This window comes from Chanodichthys erythropterus, chromosome 23, assembly GCF_024489055.1.
Source record: "Chanodichthys erythropterus isolate Z2021 chromosome 23, ASM2448905v1, whole genome shotgun sequence".
Classification (NCBI taxonomy): Eukaryota; Metazoa; Chordata; class Actinopteri; order Cypriniformes; family Xenocyprididae; genus Chanodichthys; species Chanodichthys erythropterus.
The window spans coordinates 21,381,793-21,396,420 of NC_090243.1; the positions used below are offsets into that span (position 1 = coordinate 21,381,793).

Sequence of the window (14,628 nt, forward strand, 5' to 3'; positions counted from 1 at the left end):
TTTATGCAACATTATTTCTTCTTTAAATTTTTGTGTGACATATGACCCAGGCATTTTACCCTCAATGAAAACTCAAATGAAATGAAACAAATGAAATTACAGAAAAATCTATGAAATTTCAATTTATGTCCTTTTACTGCTTTAATGGTTCTAGCGTATTATTATCATGTGATTAATTTTAGTTTGTTAAACAGTTGAATTCAGTATTTATTAAATATGATATTTAAAACTTTTTTTTCTGTGAATTACAACACCGTACAACAAAAAATAAAAAAGAAAAAGCATTCTTTTGCATTACCTTCATCTGTGCTTCAGTGATGTGTTCTCCTTCTCCTGCAGGGAGCAGAGTGTTTGTGTGTGGCTGAGTTGGGATAGAAAAAACAGTGACAAGAGAGTGAGGGAAAAAGATACATTTGCACAGCAGAGGTCAAAAGTCATGCCAGTTTGCCTAATGAAAGGATAATGTGTTCTTGTGAAGAACAATCAAATTTAGATAGACAGACAGACAGAGATAGGAGTGCATCATGCAAATATGAATACCTGTATTCTCTGATTCTCCCACTTCATCATACAGCTGGCTCGAACAAGGGATAACGAACAAATGACAAGCAACTCAATCAAAGGAGTAAAGCATCACGGGACGTCTAGTGAACACTTGTCCAAGTAAATCAAACAAACAGACCCCCTCGGTTGCCATTAATAGCCTGCTCAATGGTCATGAAGTACAATGGGTCAAGTCATTGACCTTTTGGTGAGCTGAGACGACAAAGGGCCTAAACAGCTGAGAATGAACCACCTCCGTCTCAGGCAGGAGCGTGGATCGGAATGTTCCACTTCGTCATAGCAAGACAGCTAAAGGAAAAGAGACAGGATGTTAAGGTTCTCCAGATCTCCTGTTAATCCGAAGTGAAGGTCTTAATGAGGCAATCATGCTGACTACAACAATCAAGCAACATGCCACAAATAATTTCACTTAAAACACTGAGAAAACATCTTCTTGACCCAACACTCTAAGATACTAATCAGAAATGATCACTGACCCCCATCACAGTGATGGATGGGTCCAACAGGCTGTATGATGTTAAGACCTTCAAGACCTGTTAATAAGAAAAAAAAACAGGCAGAATTAACTTATACATCCCTAAATATAGGTATACAAATATTTATTGATTATTATGATATATGATACATACCTGCAAACTCAAAAGCGGTGAAAAAGGTGACGTTTATGAACTAAATAATTGTCGGGGGGAATTTTTTTGTGTGTGATTTTAACATGTAAACAAAGCATTCTGGTGCACTCTGACAAGAAAATATATGAAAAAAACAACAAAATTTGCTTAAAGTAAAAAAAAAAATAAAAAAAATTATTGACACTAGGGCTGGGCATTGACACAAATTTCACAATTGGATTCGATTTTGATTTGATTACCTTCAATTCAATATCAATTCATTTGGAGCCTATCAGGTACATTGCAAATTTCATCAAAGAAAAAATATCTCTCAACTAATGCTGTAAACTATACAGGGAATTACAGTTTGTACATCATTATAATATTAAAGGTTAAACTTAATCGAATTGTAAGCTACTTACATATAAATTACACATAAGGAATTAAACATTAAAGGCCTAAACATTTATATTGTGGGTGTCATAAAACGGATTTATACATTCAATATTGAAGCACATGTTAAGTACAAATACAATATGCAATAGCCTATAGTGCATATATTTATCAAAATGTTCTTCTTTAAGTACATTTTTGAGTTTTTCGACATTGAGTGGCTTTTCTGAGGTAAATGTGACAGTATTTTATTTATTATAAATGTGACATTTTTACATGACGCCTTTTTATGGTTAAAACACTGATCGATCAATTACATGTGACGATACGGATTTCGTACATGATTCACATAATTGACATATTTTGATTCAAAATGGTGAATTTCACAGAAAAGCGACTAGTTTGACAGGTTTCACAAGTATGATGATAGGATGTTGTCTGATTGATATACACAAATTGGAAACAGCAGTTCATGCAGGTTAAGAACATTTACTTTTTGGTGCATGACATAAACCAAAATCAAGATATGGCTTAGTGCAATTATCAAATTGCAAAGACTGTGATTTAATTATTCTTACACACAAGCAGCTCATTATCCACCATTATTAGTATTGCAAGTGTATTGTGGAACAAAGTATTATATTATTTTTAAATACTTGTTTTTTAAAATATTTCTTTTTTGTTTTTATTTAGAAATTTTTGTTCAGTAATATTATTATTTTATACACATATTGATAATCACAAAATTTTGCCTAAATTATTCAGCCCTACAGACAAGCACAGCAAACTTGATTTTTTTTATTTATTGTATTTTAAATTAGATCACAAATTTTATCAGACAAATAACAATTGGATTTCTTCCCTAAATCATGCAGCCTTATTTTCTTTCTCCTCTTATTTTTGCTTTACTTTAGCTTCACTTGTTAATGATTAAATCTTTGTATTATGTCTAGCATGTTTATATGATTTATAATTAGTGAGACTGCAAGTTACAATCAGGAAACCTATACTATAGAACACTTTACCGTAACCTTCAAAGCTTAGCGTGACAATTGGGTCAAGCAAACTTCACAGAAGGGTGCTATGAATGTGGTATTTTAGGACCCTGACAACTGACTAAAATAACAGGACTGTATATAACTCATAAGTATGCATGTTGTAACATCATTACTTCGATACTGAAGATGTTAAAAGGATCACATGTTGATCTTAATCCTTACGTTAAAAGATCCCAAGGTTCCTAATAAAAGATACATGCAAAAATTCACACCACAACATTTGCAGCACAATGAACAGCTGTTGCAGCCTCTCACACTGCAGAGGCCCCCGTATACAGCTGTCTGACCCTCTGCAGCGACTGTAAAGAAGCGGAGAAAAATTCAGTATGGTTATCTTTGTCCTCAAGGATAGAGGGAAAACAATGGGATGTCAACAAGAAGAGCAAGAGGTTGAGGTACAAGCCATGACAATTGAGCAGTATTTGATCTCGACCTTGCACAGAAGACCAGCTGTTGACTGTCCATCACCTCAATCTATAGACAGATCTGAATTATTTGTCACATCTTCTTTTATGCTACTGTTTCACTTAGCTGATATGACAGTCCCAAGCGATGACCTATTAAAAGATCTATAATATGTGCAAAAGTTAAACATGATATCTCACAAAAAGTGTACGGACATTACTTTGACAAAAGGCTGATTGATCTAGAGTTGACAGAGGTATTTTAGATAAATGGAATTAATTAACGTCTTATAAAAGAGAATAACATCCCCTAAGTAGTAACTCTTGAACAAATTTTAAAATCTGTCAAGCTTTAATTTTCATTGGATGCATTGCATGTGTCAGCTCTTGCAAAGCTTGTCTTTCTGAGAAAAAAAACAATGGAGAGGCTGAGCATGTTACAAAAAAAATTCTTGTGACATACCATGACAGATTCACATTTCTCAGATGTCAAGAGGTGTCCTGCTCATTGAGGAAGGGATCCAAAATAGACAACTGTTGTTCTTGTTGACCTGAGACAACATTGTAAAAGGAGTTCCTGATTAGGATGGTGTGGATGAATCTTTTAAGCAACATGGGTGTTCTTTTGTCCTTCCTCCCAAAAGCCTATTGTTACATCACACCATATATGTCAACTACCGTTGAACATCCTATGCCATCCAATCATTTGAAGGTTTATTTAGCAGGACCAGGGTGGGGCATCCATGACAAACCACCATTTTGGGATCAGTGACTCCCTTTAAAAAGGTAGCATCAACTCTGGAGTGACACAACACACAGGACATCCTGAGGTAAGAACCAAAGAGCCTCCAAACAGAAAGACCAAGGAAGATCTCCTGGAACTCATAAAAACCTCTTCCAAAAGCTGACATAATAAGATAAATCCATTACAATTTTAGGTGTAGGGATTTTTTCTGATAAGTAACACCTAAAATCACATCCGTGATCTCAAACGCTAATGGCTCTTTTGTTTCGTCCTTAGCGTAACACCGGCTCTTGCAGATTTAGGGAACAGAGTTTTGACAAACACAAGGTGAGAAGTTTTGCATCTACCTGAAAAATATGAAATGCATTTGATTATCATTTCGGTAACTGGAATGCCAATTATATGTCACACTTGTTATGAGTGCTTCAGTGCAGTTTTTGTCAAAGAACATTATATTTATGAGACTGTAAACTTCTAGATTTCAGAATGGGTGATTCACAAATGGCAGAGTTTGGGTCTGCCGCATCCTTCCTGCGGAAGTCAGACAAGGAGCGTCTGGAGGCCCAAACTCGCCCCTTCGACATGAAGAAAGAGTGCTTTGTGCCCGACCCTGAGGTTGAGTACGTCAAAGCCTCCATCACCAGCAGAGATGGTGACAAAGTCACTGTTGAGACTGAATTTGGAAAGGTAAGGATGCCTTGATTATCAGTTAGATGTGCTAATGCGAGCAACAGTTGCAATTTGTTCAGAAAAAGCTGAAATATATGTAAAATAATTTATATAAAAGTAGCAATGTGGAATACATACAGAAAATGCTTTAGATTTGCAGTTTAGCTGGCAAAAAAACAAAAAGGTTAGAATATTATCATAGAAAGCTATTAAAACACACTAATTGATTTTCTCTGTTCAACAGACAGTAACAGTGAAGGATGTAGATGTTCACCCCCAGAACCCGCCGAAGTTCGATAAAATTGAGGACATGGCGATGTTCACCTTTCTGCACGAGCCTGCTGTGCTGTTTAACCTCAAAGAGCGTTACGCAGCCTGGATGATCTACGTGAGCGATGAACATTGATTTATAATTAATTTACTGCCAGTAAATGTGTATAATTGTACTTAACCTATTCATTTGTCACATTACAGACCTATTCAGGGCTGTTCTGTGTCACTGTCAACCCCTACAAGTGGCTGCCAGTGTACGATTCCTTTGTGGTCAAAGCCTACAGAGGCAAGAAAAGGACTGAAGCTCCCCCTCACATCTTCTCCATCTCTGACAATGCCTACCAGTACATGCTGTCAGGTTAGAAATGTCTTTCACATCTATTCAACTAAACAAAAAACAAAAAATATTATATATAAAATGTTTTCTTTCACCCAACAGACAGAGAGAACCAGTCTGTCCTGATCACGTAAGTCATTTCAGCCTCAATTCTTTATTAAATTTTCTTAATGCATTTAAAATTATGAAAATGTCTGTCCTTTATACACACAGTGGAGAATCCGGTGCTGGAAAGACTGTGAACACCAAGAGAGTCATCCAGTATTTTGCCAGCATTGCTGCTGTATCTGGGAAAAAGGATGCAGCTTCTGAGAAGAAGGTGAATATAGCCACAAAGCTACCTGCACAAATTAATTTCAAATATATTTTTGTATACAAGACAAAATTATCTTGTAGGTAGCCTGCATTTATTGTTCATTTGTGGATTTTGTGATGATATTGTTTGTTTATAGGGTACCCTGGAGGATCAAATCATCCAAGCTAACCCTGCCCTGGAGGCCTTTGGCAATGCCAAAACCATCAGAAATGACAACTCCTCCCGTTTTGTAAGTGCTCCCTTATAACTGAGAATTTATTGTGTCCAAATAGTGTAAACTGGATATAAGTAGCAATAATAATTATGTGATTTTATTCTTATAACCAAACAGGGTAAATTCATCCGAATTCACTTTGGTGTGAGTGGAAAATTGGCTTCCGCAGATATTGAAACTTGTGAGTATGCTGTATTCCCAACTATGGTTGGACAACTATAATACATACAAATACAGCAATTATTTTATGAATATTTCATAATGTAGATCTCCTGGAGAAGTCTCGTGTCACTTATCAGCTCAAGGCTGAGAGAGACTACCACATCTTCTATCAGATTCTGTCTCAGAAGAAACCAGAACTGTTAGGTACGTTATGATGTGGAATTAGATTTATAACTTTAAATGCAAACCAAATGTGTCTACATACTGTATCTAACTGATGCCCACTCTTTACAGAGATGCTGCTCATCACAAACAACCCCTATGACTATGCCTACATCTCCCAAGGAGAGACACAAGTGGCATCTATTGATGATGCTGAAGAGCTGATGGCCACTGATGTTAGTGACTTATACCTATATAACAAACAAAATATACATAAATTAGAACTACTGAGAAGTACTACAAAATGTGTAAGAAAAAGTAGACTAATCTTATTGCTTTATCATGCTATTTTCAAACTACAGGAGGCCTTCGATGTGCTGGGCTTCACTACAGATGAAAAGGTTGGCATCTACAAGCTGACTGGTGCCATCATGCACTTTGGTAATATGAAGTTCAAGCAAAAGCAAAGAGAGGAACAGGCTGAGTCTGATGGGACTGAAGGCAAGTGATGTTAATTATTACCACACTGCCACTGGTGACTTTTTGATAAATGCTTCTAAATTTTAAACAAACCTTTTTTTCTTCACAAGATGCTGACAAAGTCGCGTACCTGATGGGCCTGAACTCTGCTGATCTTCTCAAGGGTTTGTGCCACCCAAGAGTCAAAGTAGGAAATGAGTGGGTCACCAAGGGACAGAATGTCCAGCAGGTGAAGAAACTTTAAAAAAAATTTATAGCTTTGCAATCATGTTATAGAAATAAAAAATGCAAAATCCATTTTTAATGTACGTTCACTCTTTTCAGGTGTACTACTCTATTGGTGCTCTGGCAAAGTCAGTGTATGAGAAGATGTTCCTCTGGATGGTTGTGAGAATCAACCAATCCCTGGACACCAAACAGCCTCGCCAGTACTTCATTGGTGTGCTGGACATTGCTGGATTTGAGATCTTTGATGTAAGCTGAAATCAACTGATTATTGTTATTCAAGATCAAATCCAACAAGCATTGCAGCACATTGTGATTATACAATATATTCCACCTGCAGTTCAACACCTTTGAGCAGCTGTGCATCAACTTCACTAATGAGAAGTTGCAGCAGTTCTTCAACCACCACATGTTTGTGCTGGAGCAAGAAGAATACAAGAAGGAGGGCATTGAGTGGGAGTTTATTGACTTTGGCATGGACTTGGCGGCTTGCATTGAGCTTATTGAGAAGGTATGTTTATGTGCATAAAAATTATAAACATTATCTTGTGTACTTTTTGTGTTTTCTGTTTATCATATTACTTACACTAAATTTGTTACATTATATTTTGTTCTCTGCAGCCCATGGGTATCATGTCCATCCTTGAAGAGGAGTGCATGTTCCCCAAAGCCAGTGATGCAACATTTAAAGCTAAGCTTTATGACAACCATTTGGGGAAAAATCCTACTTTCCAGAAGCCCAGGATTATCAAGGGTAGACCAGAGGCCCATTTTGCTCTGGTTCACTATGCTGGCACTGTTGACTACAATATTTCCAACTGGCTGGTGAAGAACAAGGACCCTCTCAATGAGACTGTGGTCGGACTTTTCCAAAAGTCTACTGTGAAGATGTTGTCTATTCTATTTGCTGGATATGCTGGGGCTGACTCAGGTGTGTACTGATCTTCAGTATAGATTATTCTATATATATATATATATATATATATACTGTATTTTGTTTTGGGTTTAAACTATGGTGTGTCAGAATAATATAAGCTAAAACATTTTCTTTTACATTTCCCATTGGTTTTAGCCCAAGACTCCAAGGGAGGTAAAGGTGGTAAAAAGAAGGGTTCTTCTTTCCAAACTGTGTCAGCCCTCCATAGGGTATGGAATATTGCAACAAGTTATCAAAACAAAAAGAAATATGTTCACAACAAAAGTATAGAAAATTGCTTACCTTATAACATTTTTTTAATCATAGGAGAACTTGAACAAGCTGATGACCAACTTGAGGTCAACTCACCCTCACTTTGTGCGCTGCCTCATCCCCAATGAGACTAAGACTCCTGGGGCGATGGAGAATCCTCTGGTCATGCACCAGCTGCGCTGTAACGGTGTGCTGGAGGGCATCAGGATCTGCAGAAAGGGATTCCCCAACAGGATCCTGTATGGAGATTTCAAGCAACGGTTAGTATGAAATCAAATGGCTTTCATGTCTTACAAAATTTTATGTATGACTCCAAGTTATTGCAAGTTGTAAATTTAAGCATTTGCTAGAATAAAAATAAATACATATAAAAAATAATTGTTAATGTGTTTTTTTAATAGATACCGCATCCTAAATCCTGCTGCTATCCCTGAGGGACAGTTCATTGATAACAAGAAGGGTGCAGAAAAACTTCTGGGCTCTCTGGACATCGATCACAACCAGTACAAGTTAGGACATACTAAGGTATTTTTATATTAACATTAACTTTTTCCAAAGCCACTTTTCCATTGTCACCCTTTTGACACAAAATTCTTTACTATTTTCAGGTCTTTTTTAAGGCTGGTCTTCTGGGTACTCTTGAAGAGATGCGAGATGACCGTCTTGCACTTATTATAACTGGAATTCAGTCCAGGGCTCGTGGTTTTCTATCAAGAGTTGAGTTCCAGAAAATTGTGGAAAGAAGGTTAGATTTTAGCTCTTTAATATATTCTCTAAGTTGCATTTAAAATGCAAGACTGAACATTTTTATGTAATATCTACAGAGATTCTTTGTTGGTGATCCAGTGGAATGTACGTGCTTTCATGGGTGTCAAGAATTGGCCCTGGATGAAGCTCTACTTCAAGATCAAACCTCTGCTGAAAAGTGCAGAGACTGAGAAAGAAATGGCCAACATGAAGGAGGAATTCACCAAGTTGAAGGAGGCTTATGCCAAATCTGAAGCCCGCAAAAAGGAGCTTGAGGAAAAGATGGTTTCTCTTCTCCAAGAGAAGAACGACCTGCAGCTTTCAGTGCAGTCTGTAAGTCCATATGGAAATAAAACTGCTTTTAATTTTTTTCACAATTCAAAAAATAAAAAAAACTTTTTCCCCCTCTCTGATAGGAACAAGATAATCTTGCAGATGCTGAGGAGAGATGTGAGGGTCTGATAAAGAGTAAAATCCAGCTTGAGGCCAAAGTCAAAGAGCTGACTGAAAGACTGGAGGATGAAGAAGAAATGAATGCAGAATTGGTTGCAAAGAAACGAAAGCTGGAGGATGAATGTTCTGAGCTCAAGAAGGACATTGATGATCTTGAGCTCACTCTGGCCAAAGTAGAGAAAGAGAAACATGCCACTGAGAACAAGGTCAGTTTTCAACACTGAACATGTTTAGTGATGCTAGAATGTTGTGTTAAGTGTCCGTTCATATAATGACACATTTCTACAGGTTAAAAACCTGACAGAAGAGATGGCAGCTTTGGATGAAATCATTGCTAAGCTGACCAAGGAGAAGAAAGCTCTCCAGGAGGCCCATCAGCAAACGCTGGATGACCTCCAGAGTGAGGAAGACAAAGTCAACACACTCACCAAAGCCAAAGCCAAGCTGGAGCAACAAGTGGATGATGTGAGTACAATAAAATCTCACAATAAACATATTGGCAAAATGTTACTTTAAATGTGTGATATGTTTTGCAAAACAATGTTAATTAATTATATTTTATATAATAAGCTTGAGGGATCCTTGGAGCAAGAAAAGAAGCTACGCATGGACCTTGAGAGGGCAAAGAGAAAGCTGGAGGGTGATTTAAAATTGACCCAGGAGAGCATTATGGACTTGGAAAATGATAAACAGCAAATGGAGGAGAAGCTGAAGAAGTATGAACATGTGAAACATTTCATTCTAAAATAAAAAATAAAAAAATAAGAAATGAAATATCATCAATCTTTCTGATATTACCTTAAAGGAAGGACTTTGAAATTGGCCAGCTCAACAGCAAAATTGAGGATGAACAAGCCCTTGGTGCCCAGCTGCAGAAGAAACTGAAGGAGCTGCAGGTATGTTTAAACCAAAGTTAAATCAAATAAAAGAATCATTTAAATTTACTATGATTCATATCAAAACTTTCAATTTACCCCATTTCTAGGCTCGTATTGAAGAGCTTGAGGAAGAGCTGGAGGCTGAGAGAGCTGCTCGTGCTAAAGTTGAGAAACAGAGAGCCGATCTGTCCAGAGAACTGGAGGAGATCAGTGAGAGGTTGGAGGAGGCTGGTGGAGCCACCGCTGCCCAGATTGAGATGAACAAGAAACGTGAAGCTGAGTTCCAGAAACTGCGCAGAGACCTTGAAGAGGCCACTCTGCAACATGAGGCCACTGCAGCTACACTGAGGAAGAAACATGCAGACAGTGTGGCTGATCTGGGAGAGCAGATTGACAACCTCCAGAGAGTGAAGCAGAAGCTGGAGAAAGAGAAGAGTGAATTGAAGTTAGAGCTTGATGATGTGGTCTCCAACATGGAACATATCGTCAAAGCAAAGGTTTGTAGCAAAACAGAAATGTATGTCACCAAGACAGATTATGTGAAACTACAATTTAAAATCAATATAATTTACTTACTCAATTTATTTTATATTAGAGCAACTTGGAGAAAATGTGCAGAACTCTGGAAGACCAGATGAGTGAGTACAGAACTAAGGCTGAGGAAGGTCAGCGCACAATCAATGATTTCACCATGCAAAAAGCTAAGCTGCAAACTGAAAATGGTAAGAACACAAAATATAGCAACTTTTCTTAATAAAACTTTTAGTTTTGAAATGAAAATTTGTTATACCTTTTTCTGGCATTTCAGGTGAACTCTCCAGACAGCTTGAGGAGAAAGACTCCCTGGTGTCTCAGTTAACCAGAGGCAAGCAGTCCTACACTCAGCAAATTGAAGACCTCAAGAGACAGCTAGAAGAAGAAATCAAGGTTTGTTTTGGAGATCCATAATGCTTTTCTAGAAGTTGAATCTTTTTTTGTTACATAGTAGGACAACAGAAATCACCTCAAAGCAACTGGCTATTTTTCTCTTCAGGCTAAGAATGCCCTGGCCCATGCAGTTCAGTCTGCTCGTCACGATTCTGATCTGCTGAGAGAGCAGTTTGAGGAGGAGCAAGAAGCCAAGGCTGAGCTGCAGCGCAGTATGTCCAAGGCAAACTCTGAGGTGGCTCAGTGGAGAACCAAGTATGAAACTGATGCCATCCAGAGGACTGAGGAGCTGGAGGATGCTAAGTAAGAATCAGGGAATATACTATTTGGTTTTCAGATGTTTGTTAACAAATTCCTCTAATTTGTTTTAATATTGCTAATTGGACCTTAAAATATCCTTGCTTGACACAATTAGAAAAAAATTGGCTCAGCGTCTCCAAGAAGCAGAAGAAGCTGTGGAAGCGGTCAATGCTAAATGCTCCTCTCTTGAGAAGACCAAGCACAGGCTGCAGAATGAGATTGAAGATCTCATGGTGGATGTGGAGAGATCCAATGCTGCTGCTGCTGCTCTGGACAAAAAGCAAAGAAACTTTGACAAGGTAATACACAGATTATTATTTAATAATTGAATATGTATTACTTTTGTCTTTCATAATTAATTAAACACCTAAATAATGCCTAATCAGGTTTTGGCTGAGTGGAAGCAGAAGTATGAGGAGTCTCAGACTGAACTAGAAAGTGCCCAGAAAGAGTCTAGATCTCTCAGCACTGAACTCTTCAAACTGAAGAACTCCTATGAAGAAGTTCTGGATCAACTTGAGACCATGAAGAGAGAGAACAAGAACCTTCACGGTAACTATATTTTGGTTACCTGCAGAGTTAACAGATGTTATATTCTGCATATCTTTCCTTAACAGTTATTTTTCTTTTTAACAGAGGAAATTTCTGACCTCACTGAGCAACTTGGAGAGTCAGGAAAAAGCATCCATGAGCTGGAGAAAATTAGAAAGCAGCTGGAGCAGGAAAAAGCAGAAATCCAGACAGCCTTGGAGGAAGCTGAGGTAATCCTTGATTATAATTTCTTTTTTGTTCACATAAGGCTGATTTTGGACAAAGCACTTACAAAATTTCTTTCACATTAAAAGGGCTCACTTGAACATGAGGAAGGAAAGATTTTGAGAGCTCAACTGGAGTTCAATCAAGTAAAGGCTGATATTGAACGTAAGCTGACAGAGAAAGATGAAGAGATGGAGCAGGCCAAGAGGAACCAGCAGAGAGTGGTGGATACCCTGCAGAGCTCACTGGAATCAGAGACTCGCAGCAGGAATGAAGCTCTCAGACTGAAGAAGAAGATGGAGGGAGACCTCAATGAGATGGAGATTCAGCTCAGCCAGGCTAACAGACAGGCATCAGAAGCCCAGAAGCAACTCAAGGGTCTTCATGGACATCTCAAAGTATGATGAATCTTCAAATCAAGATTTTATGATGCTTAATTGAAATCCAACATAGTTCTTCAGTCTTTTCATTTATAAAATTTGTACTTTACAGGATGCCCAACTGCAACTAGATGATGCTCTTCGTGGTAATGATGATCTCAAAGAGAACATCGCCATTGTGGAGAGACGCAACAATCTACTGCAGGCTGAACTAGATGAGCTGAGATCCCTGGTGGAACAGACTGAGAGAGGAAGGAAACTGGCTGAGCAGGAACTGCTGGATGTCAGTGAGAGAGTTCAGCTCCTGCATGCCCAGGTAATACATTTCAAATATGTACACATGCAATCAGTTTACTCAACTATCATTACTTTCACCAGTGAACTTTGATCTTAAATGGTATAAACTATCTTGATGCAGAACACCAGCCTGCTGAATCAGAAGAAGAAGCTGGAGGGAGATAATACTCAGCTTCAGACTGAGGTTGAGGAGGCAGTGCAGGAGTGCAGGAATGCTGAGGAAAAAGCCAAGAAGGCCATCACTGATGCTGCCATGATGGCTGAGGAGCTGAAGAAGGAGCAGGACACCAGTGCTCATCTGGAGCGCATGAAGAAGAACATGGAGCAGACCATCAAGGACCTGCAGCACCGTCTGGATGAAGCTGAGCAGATCGCCATGAAGGGTGGCAAGAAGCAGGTCCAGAAACTGGAGGCCAGAGTAAGTTTCTTAATGCATTTTATATTCGTACATTTTGTAAAGACAATTATTCATGAATATTTGTGTTCAGATTTTGGTAAATTTATAGTCATTTTCTGTTTTGGTAGGTGAGAGAGCTGGAAAACGAGGTGGAGCTTGAACAGAGAAAGGCTAGCGAGTCTGTGAAAGGAGTCCGTAAATATGAGCGACGCATCAAGGAGCTCACTTACCAGGTCACATTCTTTGACATACAAATAAATGCATTTTTATTCATACCATAATAATTCATACCAGTGAAGTCACTTTGTATCCTGTTTTTCAGACTGAAGAGGACCGTAAGAATCTGGCTCGCCTGCAGGATCTGGTGGACAAACTCCAGCTGAAGGTCAAAGCCTACAAGAGATCTGCTGAAGAGGCTGTAAGTAAACAATGTCTCTTATTATCTGAAGTATTGGTGTCTCTGTATTATTTTTTTACAATGTTTTTCATTGTTTTTTTAGGAGGAACAGGCCAATGTGAACCTGGGCAAGTTCCGTAAGCTGCAGCATGAGCTGGATGAGGCAGAGGAGAGGGCTGATATTGCTGAATCTCAGGTCAACAAGCTTAGAGCCAAAAGCCGTGATTCTGGATCCAAGGTAAAACATTTTTATCCACTTAATCATTGTAATTTAGTACAACATAGATTGCAATGACACTTTCTTTTTTTGCTCTTTTATTACAGAAAGGACATGATGAAGAGTAATCCTCCACTATAAAGATTCTGTGTGCTGTGAAGCCATGTTCATGTATTGGTTCTGATGTAACAATAAAAACTGCAATTATGAATTCTTATGTCTGTGGCTTTCCTTCCCTATATGCAGTGCAAAAGTGGGCATTAAAGGTGTGGTGGAAAAAAAACCCAAAACAAATAATTCAAAATCTATTAAGTAAATAAGTAAAATGGTACCAAGAGTAAGCTCTACAAAATGTGTGGGTTTCATACAGTATATATGATGAATAAAGCAAGATATTCAATTAATTTCACTTTGCAAACACTGATTTATGGTTCACAAAATTAGGACAAATACATCACTCTATTCAGTGTTTAGTCATGACTCTTTTTCTGCCTTTGAATGGATATCAATTCACATCACTTTAGTTATCCTGACTGTATTTGAGCCATTTAAATATTCTGTTTTGTAGATAATAATACAAATAAAAAAAAATATTTCTGCCCGTTTGAAAAAAGAAAAATGGGTAACACTTTATTTGTGTTCTTGTTACATGTACTGTAGTAATAACAGCAAATTTTGCATAATTACATGCAACCAATCCCTAAAATAGTTAATTTTTATTACTCAGTACTTTCATGTAATTGCACTGTAACAAGGACACCTTAAAATAAAGTGTACCCAAAAAATGTTGTGCTACTTGTGTTCTATATGTCACCATATGGTAGGGTGACCAGACGTCCCCGTTTTCCAAGGGACAGTCACGGTTTTTGGTGTTTTGTCCCCAACTGGAGTTGTCCCCGGAAATGTCCGTTTTACAGCTCGGTCAAAACAACCTGCAAATACACTGCAAAAAACCTGACCGACATACAGCAGCCTGTTGGTTATAGGAGCAATCATGTAGTGATTATGTTCACCAACAGAGGGGGCTGTGCAGCTACACTGTTACACTTGAAGGACGAAACTCTGGTCCAGAGTGACGTC

General features: G+C 38.1%; 1 protein-coding gene across 1 annotated transcript; it reads left to right on the forward strand.

The window, feature by feature from the left end:
• Positions 1-4,258: 4,258 nt before the first annotated feature.
• On the forward strand, positions 4,259-13,676 carry LOC137013662 (myosin-7-like). The gene is made up of 37 exons (XM_067377631.1): positions 4,259-4,459; positions 4,686-4,829; positions 4,916-5,072; positions 5,154-5,181; positions 5,265-5,370; positions 5,504-5,596; positions 5,699-5,762; positions 5,849-5,947; positions 6,038-6,141; positions 6,268-6,406; positions 6,496-6,614; positions 6,710-6,859; positions 6,951-7,121; positions 7,232-7,541; positions 7,689-7,756; positions 7,854-8,059; positions 8,201-8,324; positions 8,408-8,544; positions 8,624-8,879; positions 8,963-9,205; positions 9,288-9,464; positions 9,570-9,715; positions 9,805-9,895; positions 9,985-10,374; positions 10,473-10,599; positions 10,686-10,804; positions 10,911-11,107; positions 11,220-11,403; positions 11,491-11,656; positions 11,741-11,865; positions 11,950-12,258; positions 12,353-12,556; positions 12,659-12,955; positions 13,063-13,167; positions 13,257-13,352; positions 13,435-13,569; positions 13,656-13,676. Exons 1-37 carry the CDS (start codon positions 4,259-4,261, stop codon positions 13,674-13,676), a joined length of 5,808 nt encoding a protein of 1,935 aa, XP_067233732.1.
• Positions 13,677-14,628: the final 952 nt, after the last annotated feature.

Excerpts from the sequence above, each read along its gene's own strand:
- LOC137013662 (XM_067377631.1), top strand. The coding sequence starts at position 4,259 with ATGGGTGATTCACAAATGGCAGAGTTTGGGTCTGCCGCATCCTTCCTG. Across the intron at positions 8,060-8,200 it reads TATGGAGATTTCAAGCAACG|ATACCGCATCCTAAATCCTG; the intron begins GTTAGTATGAAA and ends TTTTTTTAATAG. Across the intron at positions 12,956-13,062 it reads TCCAGAAACTGGAGGCCAGA|GTGAGAGAGCTGGAAAACGA; the intron begins GTAAGTTTCTTA and ends CTGTTTTGGTAG.